General features: G+C 34.4%; 2 protein-coding genes across 2 annotated transcripts in view; both read left to right on the top strand.

Moving 5' to 3' along the window:
• Dg (Dystroglycan) overlaps positions 1 to 22,547 on the top strand; it is a gene marked incomplete at its 5' end in the record, with an annotated part of 473,071 nt that overhangs the window by 42,123 nt on the left and 408,401 nt on the right.
• Positions 211 to 1,404, top strand: LOC141483466 (uncharacterized). Its single transcript, XM_074178134.1, has 2 exons — positions 211 to 291; positions 346 to 1,404. Exons 1-2 carry the CDS (start codon positions 273 to 275, stop codon positions 1,158 to 1,160), a joined length of 834 nt encoding a protein of 277 aa, XP_074034235.1. The 5' UTR covers positions 211 to 272; the 3' UTR covers positions 1,161 to 1,404.

Genomic DNA, 22,547 nt, shown 5'->3' with positions numbered 1-22,547 from the left:
GGTCGTGAGTTAACAGGTTGATATTAGGTTTGTTCCAACAAACGATTGCAAACAGTTTGCAAACCGTTTGATGAACTGCTTTATTGCGCATACTCGATCAGAAACCAGTTGGGAACTAATCCGTGATTCTGGACTGTTGGAACGCAACCAGAACCAAACTATCAAATCACATTGTCAAACGTCAGACCGGTTAAACTGAATTTGTGAACTTTAATAAGATTACCTAGGTGTTGAATTGGGATTTTCTGTCGATCAACTAGGAAAATTTGGAAATGAGTGAACAACTAGACGGTAAGATAACAAAAAATTGTAATTTGCCGTAATATAAGTAATTAATAATTTCAGATTTATCAGAATTCATAATTCTGAGAAATATAACAAATAGTGCTTCTTCGCCTCCTTTTCAAGCAGTAACAGTAAATGAGGAAAAGTCGAAAGACCCGCAGATTTATATATGGACACGCTCGTTCACATTAAATTTAATAGAGATTTTTCAAGAAAATCGAAAGAAAGTGGGCACCCTGGAAGTTAAGAGCTTACGGAGGCTATGGCAGTTGTTAGCTGAATTAATAAAGAGTAAATATGGAGTGAACGTAACCCCATCACAGTGTGAAAACAGGTGGAGGGTTCTAGAAAGAAATTATAAAAAATTAATTGACAATAACAACAAGACTGGAAGGGGAAGGATTCACTTCGAATTTGAAAAAGAGATGGAGGAAATATTAGGACACAAAAAAAGTGTAAAACCACTAATGCTGTTATCATCAGAAAGTGTCTGCGGACTGATAGAAACAAACAAAGAGGAAAAACAAGCAGGTGAAGTTTCAATGCAAACTATAGATAACGAAGAAGAATCTATGAACACTTGTCAAGATCAATCTGACAAACAAGGAAACAGTCCAAACCCTCAAACCAAAGAAAAACGCTTCGAAATAAAAAGGCATAAAGTGAAGTTCACTAGAAATGATATTTTAGAAAAAATTAGATGTGATAAACTAAAATATAATACTGAACGATTAAGTATAGAAAAGGAGAAAATATTACTAGAGAAACAAAAATTTGAAGAAAAGAAACGTAAAAATGATCTAATAGAGGAAAGGAATGCTTTAATTAGACGATGTATTGAAAAAAACATTCCTTTCCCCAATGAGAATATATGAATAGATTTTGTAGGGGTTTAGGAAGACTATCTCTCAGTAATGTTAATTTGTTTCCAGGTTTATTCCAATTGTTGGTATTGAAATGTGATTTTGTTTTGTAGTTCCTATGAATTGTATTATGTTCAATGTAGTTATTTATTCTTACTAAGATTGTTGTGAACCTAATTATTTTTCATTCAAGTTAAGAATGTTATATTGTCTTGTTTTGGGATCAATTCCAATTGTTATTATTTTCAATAGTTATTCATTTGTATTGAAGAGTATATTCATGTGTTAATTCTTACTTAAATAAATAGTGTTCAGTACAGTGGGTTGGTATATTTTTTAATTTCATTAGTAACTTGTGCCAAATAATACGATATTTATTCAATAGATGTTTCTTCAAATAAAACAATCCTTTTCTTAGTGTTACCCATAGAGAATTTTGTCTTTGGTGTTACCCCAGTATACCATAGCCATACACTACCTTGTTTCTACTGTATGGCTATGGTATACCATTGTGTTGTCTTTATTTCAAAGTATATCATACATTAATTGATTTCGAAATAAAACTCCATTGATATCGTCTCTAATTACTTCATCTTCTTCAATGTCTGGTATATTTACGTTTTCTTCCAATATTGGAATATCGGCTGCACCTAGAGGTTCCCCGGCATCTTCAAAACCATCATCCAGTGCAAGGTTATGCAGCACGCAACATGCTCGAATGAAATGAACAATGTTATCTATTTTTCTCAGCTTAATATGGTATAAGTGTCTGAATTTTTGTTTGAGTATGCCAAAACAATGCTCTATCACATATCTGTTTGTTGAAATTCTACTATTGAAGGCCTTCTGTGCTCTAGTTAGGTGGCCTCTATCTTTGAATGGAGTTATCAGATGCCGTTGACATGGGTATCCACTGTCTCCCAATATGAAATAATTGTTACTACATTTTTGAGGCAAGGAGTCGGCAAGTGTTGATGTTCGGAAAACTCTGCTATCGTGAACAGATCCTGGGTATCCTATAAATATATCTCTAATTTTCATTTTATTGTCACAAACAGCTTGCATCTGAAAAGAAAATACAATCAGAAGTGAAAAAATATATTTCTGTTGAAAGTTCTGAAGAACTTTTGGTTTTTTCTTCCCCAATAAACCAGTATAGCTTCTTAAAAAAATAGAACTATTAATATTAATAACACTCTCAGGGGGATTTTTATATCAATCACAGACAGTTCATTCATACCCAAATGGGACAAGTATATTTATTGCATGTCTGGCGTTGAATAATGGAAAAGTCACTATAGAAGTTTGTTTAATATTATTTTCGAGAAGGAAAAACTCAAATAATGTCTTCAAAACGATGAAATATTCATATAATTGAATACTGAACTTACGTGTAACGAATAATATTTTTTCCTATTTAAATAAGAATCAGGATCGATTTCGGGTTTATCAATCCGAATATGTGTTCCATCAATAGCCCCAATAACACCTGGGAAGTGTTTTTCAAGAAAAAACATCTCAATTTCTCGTTTCTCTTCATGAGATGGCCACGTTATAATTTGGGGAGATAGATTACTTAAAACATGGATAACTCTTTTTATGATACGGAATAAGCTGCTTATAGAAATGTTAAACCGATCTGCAACGTCTCGAAAAGAAGCTGTGGCATGACCAGAGAACCATAAGAAAATTAAAATTTGGCTTGATGCACTGATTTTACCATAAATTCCAGAGTGATGTTTATATGAATCTGCATTTTGGTACTGCTCCACAATTTGAGCCATCAGCCTTCTACTAATTCTGAAATGTTCCATGAATTCTTGATTATTATATTGTGAAACTGTTTCTTCCAAAAAGTCCTGGTTTTTGGGCCTTGCCCTATTTTCCACCAACATAATTTCATCGTCGGATGAATGCGTCCATTCATTGAGATCTTCACTGGAACCAGAGCTTGATGATATATCTACCATTCTGACAGATACACTTCTAACCACTGACCACTGTGTATAGAAACTTTAGAAACACCTAACCTAAACCTAACCCAAACAAAACCCGCTGTTTTCATACCATCGCATTTTGAATTTAGCTCAGCTTTGCCGTAAGAAAGCAACTGCGCAGGTCCGTCAGCAGCAATCCGAGAAAAATCTTCGGACTGATCAAGCGGCTGGAAATCAGTTGCAAATCGATCAGAGTTTTAGTTGGAACATGACATTCCTAGTCAGAATTTCGGAATCGACTCTTGTTGGAACGGAATATTTGTTGTGCGCATGCTTCTGACAGTTTATGACCGATCAGATGTGTTGTTGGAACAAACCTATTAATATCGCCGGCAGCCAGCAAAAAATCACATGAAGGAAGTAGGTTAGCCATGCTGTTTTCCAGTTCGTTTAAACATTGGATCAAATCAGCTGAAGGGGGCCGGTATAATATTCGAAAAACGAGAGTTTTGGAGTACTATACCGGTATGTCATGTCATATTATGATTTATGATTATTTTTTCATTAGAGAAGGCAATCAGATTGATAAGAAGATTCAACGCAAATGATTTCAAGTGACTGTCGCCAAATTACTCTTAAAATTCTACGCAAAATACGGCAACAATTTGAACAGCTTCTTTATTATTATGAAATGGATTAGTCTCATTTTCGAAGTTAGTTTGAAATCTCTTGCGATAAAAGCAAAGGAGAAAATGTACAAAGTCCTTATCAATCTATAAGTTTCCACGTATTTTAGTAATTCATTTGAAAAGATTCTCTCCGACGGAAAGGTTCAGTGGCAAATTGAACGTTTACATTGACTTTTCTTCAGATGGATTAGATATGAGCAGTTATGCAGCAGAGAATGTGGCTCCTTGTCATTATAATCTATATGCACTTTCAAATCACAGTGGGACTACTTACAACGGACATTACACAGCATATTGCAGACACCCATATAGTGGCACATGGCATGAATACAACGATTCACAGGTGTTCCCAATTTCGCCAAAATCAATTGTGAGCAATGAGGCAAATGTCCTCTTTTATGAGGACAGGAGGGAACGAAGCAGCACCTTTGATGTGTGTTTTTTTTTCTTCTTTCCTTTTTTTTTCTTCTTTCCTTTTTTTTTCTTCTTTCCTTTTTTCTTAATAATCATAGTTCTTTGAATTGATTTGTATTTCTATTCGCTAATTATTTTATCATGTAGAAATGAGATGTTGCAAAAAATATTTAGCTAACTATTGAAAAAAAAAAGTAATAATATCGATATACTCATATCGACATTTTCATCTACTGGCAAACTCAGACATTAGCAGATTTTCAATATGATCTATAAATTTCTCTTCAAGAATTAGTTTCTAGCTTCCCGAAAGCTAGGTTAGGTGAGTTACTATTGTTGGGAAAGAAAGTGTTTGGCTTTTGTTTGAAGGTGGTTGACAATGTTTCGTGGTGTATTTCATTGTCTAATATAATATAAATTGATTTGAAATTCCTGAAAAAATATTACAAAAGATTAACTGAAAATAACAATTTTATTTGAACAAAAAAGCTGAAATTACAAAGAAATAACATAAAATCAAACAACAACCGAAAAATAAAAATTGAAATATTAATAACAGCTGAAAATTAAAAATTATTATTAACAAAAAATAAAAATATAAAGATTTCAAACCAAGTTATGTCACGACGTTTCGATTGTTAGTATACACAATCGTCTTTGGGTGATAACTGGAGTTATTTCTCCGAGATCCGACTATTTATAGGCCATTCAAGTGCTTTCACCTATCCCCTCTTCTCTCTCTCCGCTTCATTGGTTTTTAGCGGGAGATGACCGATTGGCGGGAGTTGGTCGTTTTTCGTTTGATTAGAGGTTTCCATATGTTACGTATCTCTACGCTAACTTGACTAAATGCGTTGTTGGATAACATATACGCGGCTACTTTGAATTTTCTCCTAAACCAGTGTTCCTCTTTGTGGATGATTTCAGCTTGAGCCCACTTGATATTATGTTGATGAACCCAAACATGCTCTGATATTCCGGATTTGCTGGTTTCTCCTCGCTGTGTGTGTTTCTTCTGCTCAGCAATGCGAACTTTCAATGGCCTCTTAGTTTCACCGATGTATGATTCTCCGCACTCGCAGGGTATCCGGTAAATGCAATTCTTGGAATCGTACTCCGCGTTTGGTAGCCTGGTTTTCATGAGGCTGCTACGGATAGTGTTCCCAGATCTGAAGCAGGTCCTGATGTTATACTTGGAACTAATCCTTCGTATCCTTTCCGATAATCCTCTGATGTAGGCAAGTACAAGTACTGGTTGTGGAGGCTTCTCTTCCTTATGGAGCTTTTGCTCTCTTCTAGCTGAAGCCTGTTCTACCATCACTCTGGAGTAACCATTCCATTGAAGGTCGTTTTTGATGACGCCTAGTTCCCTTTCGAGACCTTCCTTTGTATTACAGAGCCCGAAGGCACGGTCTAGTAGATTCTTGATGATTCCTCTTTTAGTCGATTGATGGTGGTTGGATTTCTGGTTCAGATACTGTCCTGTGTGAGTGGGTTTTCGATATACACTTGTTTCCCATTTAGTGTCCTCTTCACCAATTCGTCTAAGAAAGGTTAATCTTTTTTAATAATATTTTTTCAGGAATTTCAAATCAATTTACTTTATATCAGACAATGGAAGTCCGAACTGATGAAATACAAAGTGTTTGGCTTTCTACTACTCCATCTTGATATAGAAAAATGATAGCTTCCTTCCGTTCTTTGGAAGATTCCCACATTTTTTTTGTATCAAGATGGAGTAGTAGAAAGTCAAAAACTTTCTTTCCAAAAATATAGTCACTCCTCAAAATATAACCCATTCAAATTAAACAAGATTCTTTTTGGCAGGGATTTAATCAAATAGGGGAATGAATCTCATTACGGTGTCATCGATGACATAAGTAGATCAAACTTATTCCGTGACTTAAAAAATCGTAATTTATGAATGAATTGTGTGTTATTTTGATAATGTTATCCAGATTGGTACTGAAGAGCCCTAAGACAAGTGTCTTACGGCTAAACATCGATGTCTACCAGTGAGCATGACAGTGTGTCCTGTAAATGAAATTTTGTACCTTTTATTTAGTATAATATGTAGAAATCCTGTGAATGGTATCTGATTCAATTCCATACGTTTGGAACACAAACTGAGTTCAGAAAAGTGTTTTCTATATGATTCAGTTTTCATATAAAAATATTTGTTTCGAAGGAATTTTTCCTTCGCGTAATTCAATATTCATATGAAAGTAGCTGTTTTAGGAAGGCGTTTCCTTCCAGTTCCAGTTTCCAGATTCCCACATTTTTCTGTATCAAGATGGAGTAGTGGAAATCCAAAAAATTTCTTTCCAAAAAATTTGTCACACCTAAAACTTACTATTGTCAAATTACTATTGTTCTCTCTTCTATTAAAATAATGTGTCATTTTGATATTTTTCAGTTAAAATGTTAATGTTTATTAGGTAAGAAAAATATTTCATATTTTGAAACTGTTTTACGAAAGGGAGAGGATTAAAATGTTGATCATCATTGATATTGGCAATGTGATGCGCACTCAACAAGAGGTATGCAAATTATTTCACAAAATTTGCCCAAATCGTGAAGATAACTCGCAATGTACTGTGAGCACAATAGTTGGTAATACAGAAAATCAGGACGAAACAAATCAAAACAAAGCATAATAAATCTACAGTTTTTATCAACCAAGACATAATTTCGAAAGCATTTGAAAATCCACAATATACCAGAGTATCAGTATCGAGTATTTTTAAATAGGTAAAATACCATAGTTTTGAAGTAGAAATGTCCCGTCCATCAAGAGTCTAAGGACTACTTTTTCCGAAAAACTGAATAGTGCAAGTATGATGGAACGAAATTACAGAATTAAGAATAGTATCGCGCTAACTTTTTATTCGCACATCAGGTGACGTTCTGGTCAGATGAAAATTATCACTTGGTGCAAGAATATCATACACAATCATCATAAAAGTTATATGTGTAGGCTGATATCGTGCAAAATATTAGGCTTCACAAAATACACTTCTTGATTTGACTCAGTGATTTTTTTGATATTCAAATAGCCAATTCCTCAAACCGCAGATTCTGATTCACACATTCACGCCAAGACACACTTTGCTGCAACTGAGCGCTAGTTTTTGAAGAGGACCTCTTTATATTGTTGAATAGGAAGAAGGGGGATAATGGAATGTCCCGCCAGATCATCTGATCTCAGCCCGTCAAATTTTCTTTTAGGGATTTGTTCAAAATCTATATTAACAGAACTGGCAATATCTATAACCAAAAAAATCGATTCGGACATGAAATGCCACTCGCTGCACTAGAAAACCGCAGAGAAAACTAAATACCCGAGTAATTTCATGTATGGATGTTCATTACGTTAATTGCTCATGTATTTTGTTACAAAAATTACTGTAACTCATAACTTCCTAATACATTTTTATTCCATTGTCCATACTGCATCTATTTGAAGGAAGTTTCAAAAACAAATTTGAAAAGATGTCATTCCTAACTAAAATTTCCATATCTCTTGATCATTCTGGGATTGCACTGCATTGTCTGGATTGTCATTGTAACTACCATTAAAAATGCATTTCCAGAGAAATGGGACCATAACTGAAACCGCATAAGTGTTTCTGCGAGCGTTTACATGATTTCTGAATTAAAATCGCAATTTTCTCAAATGGAAGTTGCAAGTAGCCAATTCAAACTCGTTAAACGTAAGAGACACGGTGAGGGGTAATTAAAGAAAGTGCTTTTCGAGCAGAATGCAGATAAGACAAGAGTTGGTGAGATTTTGCGGTAGCGTATATCAGTGTCGCATTCGTGGTGCGAAACTATCTGAAAATAGCTACAGGTTGAATCGCGAGAGTCTCTGCTAATAAAGTAAAAATTCTGTAATCAGCAAAATATATTTCTGAGATGACCATACACGCTAGGACAAATAATTTCCTAAACAAATATCAGTTTAAGTCTGTTTAAAAAACTAATTTCCGTTAACCAGCTGTCGAACGATAACCCTCAGAAGTCGAAAATTGTGGGAGCTAGGGATTACCAAGGTCTTATTTTTCAGAGTGCGATTTCTAGCACGAGTTTGACAATACGCAGGGAGTATTAATGATCGACTGGCCGTAGGACTTGACCCATCAATATTCTACATAACAGTCGATTGAATGAGTGGAACGAACCACTTTTGCCATCCAACCGACTAACGTCTCACTTAAGCTTTGGAGAAAAAATATCAAAACAAGACCCAATAAAACCACCAAAAGTTTTATATATTATTGTAAATCATGCCCTAAAGAAAATAACGCCGGCCGTCAGTGGTAGCCATAAATTAATTGTGACGTGGCGAAGAGCACGCTCAGTCGACGAATGTCGACTGACATTTCTCCTCCGATGGAACTCCGAGGAATGTTCCAGCGCCTTCGATTGCCAAATATAAGCGCCATCCACTCGCCCATCGAGACAGTCAAGTGGAAGTTACAGTGTTAGATCGCTCCGGTATACAGAGCGATCTAATAAGGCAATAGACATTAGAATAATAGTTGAAGTGTTGTATTTAAAGTGAAATAAAGTTAAGTTTTATTATTGCTCAGTGTAGTCAATTATTGGTAAATCTGCGGGAAAAAACGTAACAATATGTTTAGATGAATCAAAATCGACAATTGATATAATCATAAATTCAACCGAAGCTTTCGACATTCCACTCCACTTGATGTTGTTACATACTATATACATTCAAAAGAATAGAAAAACAACTAATCTCGATTTTATGACACATAATTTCATATAAGAGTCTAAAAAAGTCTCATTCCAATTATGGAATTACTGAATGAGGCGGGATATCTAAATCTAACTTACACTCTCTAGAAGCAATACAGAGGTTTTTACACCGATAAATATTGGTGACAAATTCATCCCAGATCTTTCCTAAACAGAATCTAATATTATTGATCCGAGATACTACTCGTTCATCTGTCAGACTATCATCTGTTAAGTATCTTGCATCAATGTCTGTTGGATGTAATCCAATGTCCAGCGTGGTATTAGACGCCGAAGTTGTTGTTTTTCGACAGGCATTTACTAGAAACTACTTTATAGGTACATTGGGAGAGATACATGTTCTAGATTTCATTTCGAAATATTTATTACCTGCCTAAGAGAGATTCATACGTAATGTATCTCTCCTAGATATAGTATTCAGACTTATTTTGATTTCTGATAGACTATTGGTACATGGGATGCTTCCCCCCACTTTTGAGGCTTTGTTCACGAGATAGAACTATTACTATTTCACAAATATTATTTTTAGACGAAGGTTTCATACATACAGTCCAACCTCGTTGAAGTCAATAGAGTCCCGGGTACACTGCTGTTTGGGTCGGATCTTTCCTGTACTGATGAAAGTTAATACCTCAAAAACGGTATGTAAGTCTATTCGGTCTATTCGATTGATTTCAGCGTGGTCTGTAGAATGCGAGAAGCACCCGCAAGACTATCCTCTGTGGGGTATCCAGTCAGAATTCAATGCCCAACGTGTTATTAGCCGGGAAAGTAGTTATTTTTTTGGAGGAACTCACCGGAAACTAATGTGTAGGTACGTTGGGATAGATGAATGTTTCAGGATTTCATTTCGAAATATTTATTTTCTTACACGTATGTATTTCTGTATGTATGTACACTATTCAGATTTATTTTAATTGCGTATTTTAATTTATCGGAGAGATCTACAAATATATTTGAATACGTTTTTATAATTTGTTTTGAATTTCTGCTATTTCAGAAATGAAATTCCAGTAAAATCGTGAAAATTCGAAAACTGACCATTTCGACTGGCAGCCAAACTTGCATGCGGATAAACTTTTTCACAAAATCACAGTACGTAATGATTGACTGCTCAGGCATTCTTCAACAATGTGCTGTGATCTAAATGCAGTGAATGTTAAAAGACAAGATTTTTTATTAAGTTTGATATCCTGAAAAATTATACTATACTCGTAAAACTATTATATTCTTTAGAATTTTTGAGTAAAATGTATTTTCAGACTGAAAATGTATTCTCATGTTTGTTAGAATTCAAACAGATAACAACAGGTGTTGTCCTACAGTTTTGTTATGTACCCAAAAATTTGGAGATTTTGCCAGATATTATACAAATTTTCTCATTGGGTTAGACGTTAAACTTGACATAAATAACCAATTATACTCCTATTCGTGTGAATTAATATAGTTTTGCTGAATTGTTTAGTTTTTGCGTTGAAAAGACAAGTTTCAGTAATTTTTTTGCGCAACGAGTATTGCTCCAGCAGTACTTTCAGAGTTACATGGGAGTGTATTAGGTGATATGTCTGCCTACTGCCTATTCAAATGAAATTAATACGTGAATCGAAAGTTTTTGGCCTTTTTCCAAATATTCCAGATGAATTCAAGGCATATCGTTCATATCCCAACTTGAGAGGTCGTTTCATCTCAAACGATTCATGTAATTGAGCATATCAATTATACATTCACATCATAGATTTGAATTCTGAAAGGTATTTTTTTTGCTTGCCAGCCAACTGAAAAATGAAAAAATACAGGTGTTATGACAGAATCTAAAAGTGGACTAGATTGTTTACAATTGAACGTGTGCTCACATCTGGCCAGGATGTTAAGTTCGAAACTTTGGTGAACAGAATTGTGTTAACCTATCTGAAACTTGCAAAATCAGAGCTTCAGCTTGAGAAATCAATCATACGCTTAAATAATTGAAGCGTATAGACAAACAATTTAATCTTTTTTGTATTTACGTAATTCTACATTTGTTTCATCTCTTCACGGTACATAATATACAGCATATCCCAGCTAAAACTTGTCACCCCCCTAATCTGCTAGACTAATCCACAAAGTGTACCGAAACCCCACGCACACGAATAGGTACCTGCACGCACCATCGAACCACCATTCTAGCCAGAAGAGAGGAGTCATCTCCACTCTAACGGAACGGGCTCCGAGAATATGTGAACCAGAGCATCTAGAGAAAGAACTGGAACACCTTCGAGTGACCTTGAGTTCAAAACGGGTAGAAGGAGCAAATGGTTGCACGCGCGTATCTGCCGTATATCCCTAGGGTCGCTGACATAATTGGAAAACTATTGGGAAAAACCACATTGAAACAGTTTTCAAACCCACCAGGAAGGTATAACAAGGCCACAGGTTGGCAAAGGAAAAAAAGGGACTCACTATCAGCAGCAGGGGTCTATCGCATACCGTGCACTAGTAGAAAGGTATATATCGGAACCACTAAAAACACGTTTGGCGTCAAAAGGATATTTCCACTATGAAAAATATAACAGATGTTTTTGTAATTTGATCGCATATTAATGTGAGAAATCAAAACACTTACTGCTACAGGTAGGGTGATCAAGATGACGTGGTTTCAATCTTTCATAAGAAATATAGGAGTGTTTGTGAGTTGAAAGTAACATAGCGGATTTTGCAACAGTCCAAGTGCAATTGTTACAATGAAGTAACGATATCAATGTCTACTAGGTTGGGCCAGGTTAGTCGTAAAGTGAGTGGGACTATCTTTTCTTGTATAGTTCAAGTGCAAGCTACCTTCCAACAGCTCCCCTTTAATAATATAGTTAGGGAGCTTACTAATTTCATTATTCAATAATCATTTCTGAACAGTAAACCTAGAGAAGATCCAACACAAAGAATAGTACCTGTTGTAACCCAAATTCAGGCAAATTTACCTAAAGAACCTGGAGTACCTGCATTGAGGCGTTCGGACCATATAAAAGGACATACAACAGGATGACACGTTCAGTTTGAGTAGACCTTGATGATGGTAGCACGACCAGCTGTCGAATGCGCTCGCAGATAATTAAATATAAATTATAAAGCTTCAAATCTTTTTTGTGACTTACATTAATATATATATATATATATATATATATATATATATATATATATATATATATATATATATATATATATATATATATAATAAGTACCATTCTGATCATTCCCATATTGATTTCAATTTAAGAGCCACCGTTAGACAACTGTTTCAGCCTATTGGGCATCGTCAGTACCGGGCAGGTGGTCCTTGATTGAAGACAAAATGTGAAAAACCAAGAAAAGTTTTTAATAGAGATAACTGCGTAAACGCAAGCGAGACATAAGTGGAACCACCTATTGGTCACCTAAGTCAACTTGCCAAGTTGACCTTTGAGAGTGCCGCAAACTTTAAATGTGCACAATATCGTTTACTTCGACTATAACTCTTGTGTTTGTCAAGACCTAAAGCGATACCAATAGCAGATTCGCTGAAACCGCTTGCAGCGACGTCTGTTGCAAAAAAGCTAATATGGCCAGGAATCTCTACTGAGGGAAATGATTTATCAGTTCACCATTGGTAACTATGAATATCTGTGGGGTGAGCATTACTAAAAATATAGTTGTAACTCATTCTTCATTATAAATTAATCGATATTCATTCAGTCAAACTAGAATATAATAATTTACTTACCACATGTGTTTGTGTCTAGTCTAAAATGCACGCTCTGCTAATACCCAGTTCATAAATTCCGAACTGTTGGAAGTATGTGTCGAGGATTAATTGGAACTTTAATTAAGTATCTAAACTTCGAAGATAAATTAAGAGACGATTGTCTGATGGCCCTCCAAATTGATTAGCTTAATGGATTTCCAGCAGCTGAATGTTATCTTCGTCACGTAATAGAAATTGAGACGATCATTGGAGAATTCATGACTCGAAAGGATTGTTGATCTTGAAAGTATTCTTTGTGATCAACAAACAATAATTTATAGGTATTGGGTATCTGTAAGTATGTCTAGGGAGTAAAACGTATATAAGGAGGAATAATCAAGGGATTGATCACTATGCGCATCGAAATTCGCACTTTAATTCATACAGTTGATACAACTTGATATTAGTGTTACTATCTTTATTCAGGTTTGAAGGCCGCCGTAGTTTGAAACTGCATCCTAACGTTTCGTTAGCACGAGTAGCTGCCTTCTTCAGAGGTGTATTCATCTCGACGATTCACGGATGACTCATCAAACCCGAATGAAGATAGTAACACGGAAAATCTCTGCCGCGAAAGCCTTAACCAATTTATCACAACTTGAAATACTGAATAATTTGAGTAACAATCGAGAAAATGTCAGTATCGGACAGATCAGGAACATGCAAGGTAAAACTGGGAAAAGAATAAAAGAGTAATTTTTTGGATAAAACGACCAACATCATATTCAAAAACAATTTTTTAATAGGGGGAATGATTTTAATTATGACTATGATTTCACACTGGAAAAAATAAGTCTAAAACCCAAGTGCCTAGAGTATTTGGAAATTTCATGAATTCTCAATAGCTGCTGAATGATCAGATAAAATTGGATTGTACTCCTCCACTGAATTTGTTCTTTGATGTTGTAATCGATTGTTAATCGGAAAAAAGTTTGATACGAGAACTGACTTAATATTATCACATGTATATTTTAATGCACTTGTTTTTAAAATGACTACAGTATCAGTAACTAAGTAATTAGTGAAAATTATTATAATTCCATTTATCAATAAATAAACATATTAGACACTCCTAAAAAATACAGTGGAATTCACCAACCAACTCAAGGTTTTTTAATCTCTTCACTAGTTTTAGAATTTCTACATAAACATATTTCCGAAAGATTGTTATTATCCAAGATTTCTGAAGTATATCTTTGAATTATGAGAAGCCCAGTTTCACATTTCGCTAAATGAAATTTCCAATAAATGTATGAAACTTTGAATTTTTATGACTAAGGTTTATAAAACCTTAATATCTCTCATTTTTTGTTCCTTCCTACTTTTCTCCAAGAAATGGTTCACCTAGACCCAACTAACTGTCTTGGTATAGCAATTTTCCATTGAATTTCAAATGATGTCTTGTATATAATTAAAGTAACGCTTGAATTTCCAAAAAGTTTCTCAAACTTATCAACACCAAGATTTCCGGTCACGATTTCCATTCAACTGATTTTTAAACGGTAAATATGCACATGTCATCATGATAATAATTCCAAGAATTTTTTTTCATTTGTTCTTCATTAGCCGGACGAGATCCGATTTCAGACATGCTTTTCACGGGTCGTTTCTTATCCAGTCAGTAACTAATTCACAAGAAATACTAGAATAATGTGATTTTCAGACTGAAGGTGATGTTTTTATGTAAATTCTTGAGGATGAATATACTTATATAATACGATTACCATAATGGTCGTATTGTATCATTTTTATCTTATTCAATTTAGTAGTAACATTTTTGTTTTGTGTAATGTTGAGAGTTGAATTCTTAATTTTTGTTAAACAGTGAAAAATGTATGATATGATATAATAAATTTCAAAAGACTATAACGGGTAGTAACAAAAATATGGGACACTCACAATAATAATTAATGATTTTTTTTTATTAGACACCAAAAATTATTTTCATTTTTGAATAGCGAATTAAATTTCTAACACTATGAGAAGCACTCTTTAATGTATCACATACCTTCACAGTTTACCTGGATAAATTGAGCATACCTGAGATATTTTCAATTTTCCCTGGAAAAGTTGGATGACGTAACGATTCGATCCCATCTTATGGTGCTTTAATTAGGTGCTTTATCACCTGCAAAATATGATTCAATAATAAAACCCTTGCGTCTCAATCAATGTTGTTATTAGTAAATTATATTCAGTGTGTGATTTGAAATGGCTGCTTCAGTTTTCTCCCCAGTATAACGAATGAGCAAATGCGCTTTGTTTGTTAACGAAAAATTATTATTCATAATGTATATGACACCATTGATACTCTGGTGGAAATGTGTTATATAGCAAATGACAAGAATTTCAAAATAATCAATATGTAAATTCAAGAATGAGAAAAAAATTAAGGTTTGAAATTACCAAAACTATCGTTCAGAAGGAAAACTGTGCCTGTTAGTGAAAAATACAAACTTGCAATTAGAAAAACATGCAGAAATAAATTGTAGAAAACTTTAAAGGAATTAAATTTCAGCTGGGATAAGTAATACAGAAAATCGCTCTCAATCGAAAATGATGAAATTTTTTGCTAGAGGAGGCAGAATAGAAAATTTATTATCTGGACAAAAATTTGGCTCAACGAAAGATATACGGTTTGAAAGAAGTAACTTTTAGACTCAAACTGGAAAAATCCCCTTTGGAAACAAATAGGAGAATGAATATCATCGTATTGTCATCGATGACATGAGTACATTCATCTCATTCGTGACATAAAGGAAGTCGTAATTTCATGGATGAATTGTGTGCTTCATCTTGTAGTGTTATCCAGATTTGAGACAATGAGACAAGTGTCTTTATTCCGAAACATCAATGTCCTCCATCAAGGATAACAGTTTTGCAAGCGAGTGAAATATTTTCTCTCTCATATACTATATTGTGTAGCAAACTGAATAGGAGGATGTTTTTTTTTTGTATAATTCAATGTAGGTACATAGAAAAGTAGTTGTTTTGAAAGTATTTTTTCTTTCGTGCTATTCAATTTCTATTTTCAAGTGGTTGTTTCGAAAGGGCTTTTTCTTCCAGTTTGTGTCTCAAACATAATTGTTTGCATGATCAACGCATATTTGTAAAGAGTTCATTTTGAAATCAATGGCTTTCTTCTTTCCTTTAGAAGATTCCCACATATTTTTTTTTGTATCAAGATGGAAGAAGTTAAAACCAAAACCTTTTCCAATATTATCTGAAATCAACTATTTATTTATCCGAATTCAACTGATCGAATTTTTGAATCCAATATGTCAATACTCTTCTAATTGCCGACGCGCGTTTCATCAACTGAGTTGGCGTCTTCAGGAGATGAAGGTTTTTTCTACGCCAGAGGTTCCAGTTTTATCTTTCACCACTCTCTTGATTCATATTATTTCCTCATTCGATTTGACAGAGTTTTGATTCAGTTCTTTCATTAATTCAGTTCAAATAAATATTCGTTCAATCCAAATACTATAATTTTTTCATTTGATCATGATATATTCTGAAATGAAAAGAATATTTCAGGTTCTGTTAATTCAGAGATTTAACAAATTTAAATAAATGTTAGACTGTAAATTCAAATTAACTGAAATAATTCAATATAACTAATAAACAAAAACATTTCAACTCATATTTTTCAATTCAAAGAAATATTCCAGGAAACCAGTAAATCAGCAGTTTTCGCCATATCCAAATTATAAATTTGTTCAACCAAATTATAATTTAATTGAAACAATAACTTTTTTCAGAAACCAGATGCTGCCTCCTAATCATTTAAGTAATTTTTTTCGTAAGCACAAGATCTTACAATAAACCACAACCCACCAGGCTTCTGTTGATTACATCAGCCATTTGTGCTTTTTTGCAACATAGTGTTACCCATCGTTTCACATAGCTACATCATATTGATGAGGATCAACTAGCCCCAAACACATATAGATATTTCCATTCCTTCCACGAAACTTTCGATAAAACATCATGACACCAACCACCTTTATACTATTGTTACAAAATTCCAACATTTCAATTTCAATCACTGACTTTTGAGACATCTTAATTCAATTACTCATAAATATTATATCGCTTGCAGTGCTTGACATTCTGAATTGATCCGTTATTCGATTCGTCAACATACAATACAATCCATGAGTAAGTGTTATCATAAACCAAAAACAGATCATTAAGCGAATGGCAATATCGTGTGTGGTATCTACATTATGTCTACCATTCGATAAAAAAGCCGGAAATTCAGCACCATTCATGGGTGATTGATGTAAAGTTAGTCCGGAAGTTCACAAATCACCGTCGTAGATGATGGCACGTGATATAAATACGTAAAAGGTGATGCCGGAGTTGTGAGGTTCACTTTGTGTAATTTATGGTATAAGGTAGCTCTGATGCGCTTCCAAAGTTTTAGTGAATGCATTTCATTTCATGTCTGGTATTGAGAGAGTTTATCCAAAATGAGACTAAGTATAAATTCAAAGGGTTATATTTTTAGGAGTGACTAATTTTTGGGAAAGAAAGTTTTTAGCTTTCTACTACTTCATCTTAATACAAAAACATGTGGGAATCTTCCTTTCTTTGGAATTTCTACATTGGAAAACATTCAGAAAAGATCATTTAGTAAACCAGAATTCTTAAATCTATCAATTCCTTAGCATTCCAACAGATTGATTTTCGAACTTTTCTCTACGAAATGTATTACTTCATAGTTGTGATTGAACTCCTAGTTTTCTGTCGAAAGGTGGTTCGCAAATGTGGAATTTGTCTTCTTATTCAAGAAACTACTTCTATGTTCTTGTAATGCACTGTTTCAAACCTTCGATAAAGTAATGAATTATACTGGAGTTTTATCCCAACACTTAACCGTTATTTTCAACACCTCGACACATGTTTCAGTCACCAAGTGAGGTCGAGGTGTTCGAAATAAGGGTTTGGTGTTGGGATAAAACTCCAGTAATATTCTTTACTCCTAGTTATTTTATTGTTTGGGAAAAGGTTCTTCCCATCTGGCCAATATAAAAGTTTGGGCAAGAACCACAAGTCAACTTATATACTCCTGATCTATCCGTCACTGAAGTTTCGTCTTCATTATTTTTTATAAATTTTTCTCAAATTATTACTTCTCTTCCAAGACACGTCCAAATCTGTTCTTTTCAAAAACCGACCGATGTTATTGGTGGGTTCACCAAAGTATGTTAATGTCCTATGTTACTCTCTCGAAACAACTACTTTCATATAAATATTACATTATACAAAAACACTTTTTTCTATTCAATTTGTATTCCAAACATACGCTATCGAATTGAATCAGATATCAACAGGATTGCTCCACAATGTTATGTAAGGAAGAGGTGAAATTTCACTTAAATGAAACACTTTCATTTTTAGTGGCGGACATGGATGTTTCGGAATAAGACACTTGTCTTATGACCCTTCAACACCCATCTGTATAACATTACAAGATGAAACATATGATGGAATTGGCCGATACTTGATGAAAATCCATAACTGACGTATTCAAAAAACACTTAATTGTGAGATTTTTGCTAGAAAGGAGAAACGGTACCAAATGGGACCGTTTCTCCCTTCTAGCGATTTCGTCCTTCAAACGCTCCAATAACATCATGTAACAGTCGTGGTTGATGGTTTCTCCCTTTGCAAGATAGTGGACGCATATATTATATCATGCACATCCGAAATACTGATATCTTAACTTTTCCAGCCGACTGTTGCGTCGTTGTTTGGAGTCGGTTAACCACGTGCAGTCCACTCAGATTACGATCGGTTTGATCCATGTTTCTTCCATTGCCTCATATTGATGCATGAATTTGGGTTTTTTATGGTGAAACAGCTTCAAACACTACTCAGAATCATCAATTCGGTTGTTGTTTTCGATCGACTGTGAGCTCGCGCGGCAACCACTTATAGAGCTTTCGCATACCTAAATATTCATGCACGATATGTCAAACATATTCCTATGATATCTTTAGAGCCTCAGTTATCTGGCTACTCTTCTCTTTGCGATCATCCAAAATTATTTTGTGGACTGTTTTGATGTTTTAGTCGGCAAATATCCCTTTGGGGCGTCCACTGCGTCTTCGGTGCTCATTCCTTCTCATTTCAACTTCACAAATCACTTCTCAACGGTTGATTTTGCTGGTGCAAAGTCTGAATAATGTTTATTAAGCCAATCTATCTCACAAACTAATAGTACGGCAGCTGTAAAATGGGTTTACGTGTTTTTTGAAGATTTTCATGGTGAACTAAAAATCATATGGATAGTAGGTACTAGTATTGCCATCTGTGTGTTAGCCTACGAACTTTTCAGACCACCTAATAATATAGTAGGTATATGAAAGGGGTGTAAAATTGCACTTACATGGAATACTATCATACTCAATGGCAGGCATGCATGTTTTCTTTTGATTCGATATTTCCTCATTATTTTCGTGTCAACACTATGAGGTCTCATCAGTTTCAGTAATAGTCACACGTCGTTTCAGTAGATCAACAATTTTTTGTGGGAGATATTATGTATTACTAATCTTCAGTATATTTTAGAATTCATTTTTGATGCATTCAATTCACTTTTCCAGGCAGATGTAATATACCTCGATATGCCAAAGACCTTTTATAGAAGTGATTTGCAAGTACTCGTACTCAACAATGAGCTTGTTTGATATGTTTTTTTTTTGTGGAATGTCATTTAATTTTTAGAGTAGTACTTGCACAGTATTTTGATTGTAACAATTGTCAAATTCCAGGTTAAATTTCATTTATCTGCTTCTGGAATACACGAAGTCCAAACTTCGGGCCACTTCTATTCCTGCTGTTTCTTGGTGATCTCCCATAACTTATTGATTATACTCCTTCGTTACTTTATGCAGACTATGAAAAGAGTTATAACCTTGTTAAAGATTGGGAAGTATTTGCAAAAAATGATAATTTCAATTTCTAACTGATGCTATGCCAATCACCTTCGAGTCACTGAATCTTCTGTAGTGTCTTTCTCGTTATCGTTAAATATGACATCTGCATAGAAAAAACTTCACCAATAAAAAAATTTAAAAAAAAATTAGGCATTACTTCTGATAAACGACAAACATTAAATACAATTATCTAGTCGGTTAACAGAATGCAAGGTTGGAATGATTTCCATTTATTATCGAGGTCATTCATTACGTGTCACGAACGCATTCAGGAAATATTTCTGAAATATCTCTTTTTCAAAACCACAGGAAATTATCCGAAAAGAAGAAACAATTATTTCATCCTGAACTAGCTTTTCCGCCCCGGCTATGTACGGGGGCAATGCTGATACTAAATATACATATACATGCTGATGGGCACTTCAGCAAGATTGAAAGTCAACCTTTAGATGCTTTCACATTCGTAATCTGTTAGGACGAAGTGCGTCCTTGGACGCGCTATTTATAGGCAGCCCCCTCATTAAATATTTTTTTGTCTGTATCTATATCTGATTTTCTGAAGTTTCATCAAAATGTTGTAGGTAATGTTGAATGAATGTGACTCGCTTTTCGAAGTTAAATAAACCTGGTCCAAATCGTTACCTGTTTAAAAAAAAAATTCCGTTAACCAGCTGTCGCAGCCCTACGAACGACAACCCTCAGAAGTCTAAACCTGTGCGAGCTGAAGATTAGCGAGGTCTTACCTTTTAACGTGTGATTCCTAACACGGGTTGGACGATAGCAAGTGAAAATCGATCGTTCAGACTAGGGCTTGAACCAGCGACCAACACGGCGGTCGATTTGAGTGAGTGAACAAAGCACCCACGTCGAAACCAACCGGCTACCGTCCGTTCTGTTTCGGATGTTTCGTTTTCAGAAAAATGTATAATAGAATAGAATAGAAGAAATTATTTTTACTTTATAGCGCCGTGATTGATCCAAATCTGTTGCGGATATAGATTCATTTTTTTAAATTTTTCTCATCATCCAGTTTCATTTCAATACATTTCAGAAACTAGTTATTAAATGTTTACATTCAATACTGTCCATAAGGCTGATCCACGCGATATATTTATTTTCTCGTAATCGATAGGTGCTAAAATAGCAGCGAAAAAACAAGAAGAATAACATCTGTTCCGCCAATTTGAATCGTGATCAATAAAATCATGTTTTAACTAACCCAGATCTCTTCTCTCTATTCCGTACCACCGATAACGATTTCTGCCATACAAGTATCGGGTAAGAAAAACGCACATAATTCATATTTAACTTCAATTATATTTATGATAATCGTTGATCATGGAATTAGTTCAAGTGTTATTTATTTCTATAAATATCTTGTTTGTGAACGAACATTACTCATACTGCATATAAATACTTACAGGATGAACTATGTAAATGGACAACATGTAATTAGACACATTAAGAGTTATGACATAATTGGAGCTAATATTGAGATAGATTAGGGATAGTGAAAACCAGATCATGTGTACTCTGGCTGGTATAATTCTTTTTGTGAACTCAAAAAGCATCGTCAAGGTGGCGACCTATCTCATATACTCGTACATATCATCGCGTTCCCAAAATTCCTTCTCGAATACTGTTAGTTGAAGAAAAATACATCGATAGTTAGATCCGATATTTTTGATGTAAGATTTTCTGGAGTATTAAAACAAATCCATAGTTGAAAGTGAAAAATATAAATAGCAATCATGTGGCACGATGGGATTTTAGTTTCTGTCAGCTACTGCTGATAGAGAATACCAGAAGGATCTAAGGCCAAAAACTTAGCCGAATGTTCAAGAATATAACCGATGCAGATGCTTTAATTATTTATTTCACTATTCAACAGTCGGAGCCAATTGCAAAACAGAAATAAACGATTCGAATACAGTATTAAACAACAGATAATAAGAGAGTACATAAATAGAAACGACTATCAGAATGTCGTCTCCAAATTTAGATAATGATTGCTCCTCTATCCATGTCTTTCGGTTAACCGTATTTTGGAAAATAATAGGATCCATAGGATTCTATTATTCACACAATACAGAAAATATAGGTATTTTTAATTTGCTTTATAGAATGATACTCCAACACTTATACCGGAAGTTGTTACCAACTTCCTCAATTCAATTATAACCCACTGTATATTTTCACATTTTTCAATACCTGGCAAAGTTCTGATGTGACTTTATACAATACACCTCATACAAAAAATGAACCGTTCTCCAGATATTCATTTGTTTACTCAAAAAACTAGGCAATCGGCTCTCGAGTAATTCACATATAAAATTCAAAAGTTTGATAGAATAAAACAAATTTAATTCATTTAAATACTTCATTCCATCGTCTTGTAGATGTAACATTTCCAAAAAGTCATACAAGGTGTTCGGAATCGATGACTGATTCTGAAGGAATAAAAATGGGGCAAAACTCAGTTTTTCAAATGAAACACCTTGAATTTCAGGATAGTTTTGCAATTCTGGGCTAAGTTTCACTCATTTTCATGTAACATTTCCTATATCAAAAATCAACCATTCACGAGATATTACAGATGTTCTTAGAGAAATAGAATTTGCCCATGTCCATCACAAAACTACGGGCTCGTAGTTTTCGTAGTTTCGAACAGTCACAGAAATTTATAGTCATTAATCTGCCGTCATGGTTTATAAAAACCAATCAAAAAACTATTTCAAAATATGTTAGGAAACATTTCTATCAACTTTCGCGCTAGTTATTAACTTTTCATCTTCGTCAAATTGTTATTTACCGCTCGACTGATTTCATCGGCATCTAGGGCTTGAGTGCTTGTAAAACTTTTTTCTAATCATATTCTC

The sequence above is a fragment of the Leptinotarsa decemlineata genome, unplaced genomic scaffold, assembly GCF_025532065.1.
Source record: "Leptinotarsa decemlineata unplaced genomic scaffold, Ldec_3_MD MMD2_tig00003348_RagTag_RagTag, whole genome shotgun sequence".
Taxonomy (NCBI): Eukaryota; Metazoa; Arthropoda; class Insecta; order Coleoptera; family Chrysomelidae; genus Leptinotarsa; species Leptinotarsa decemlineata.
Note: the sequence above shows the minus strand (reverse complement) of the source record. Positions and strands in the feature narration are given on the sequence as shown.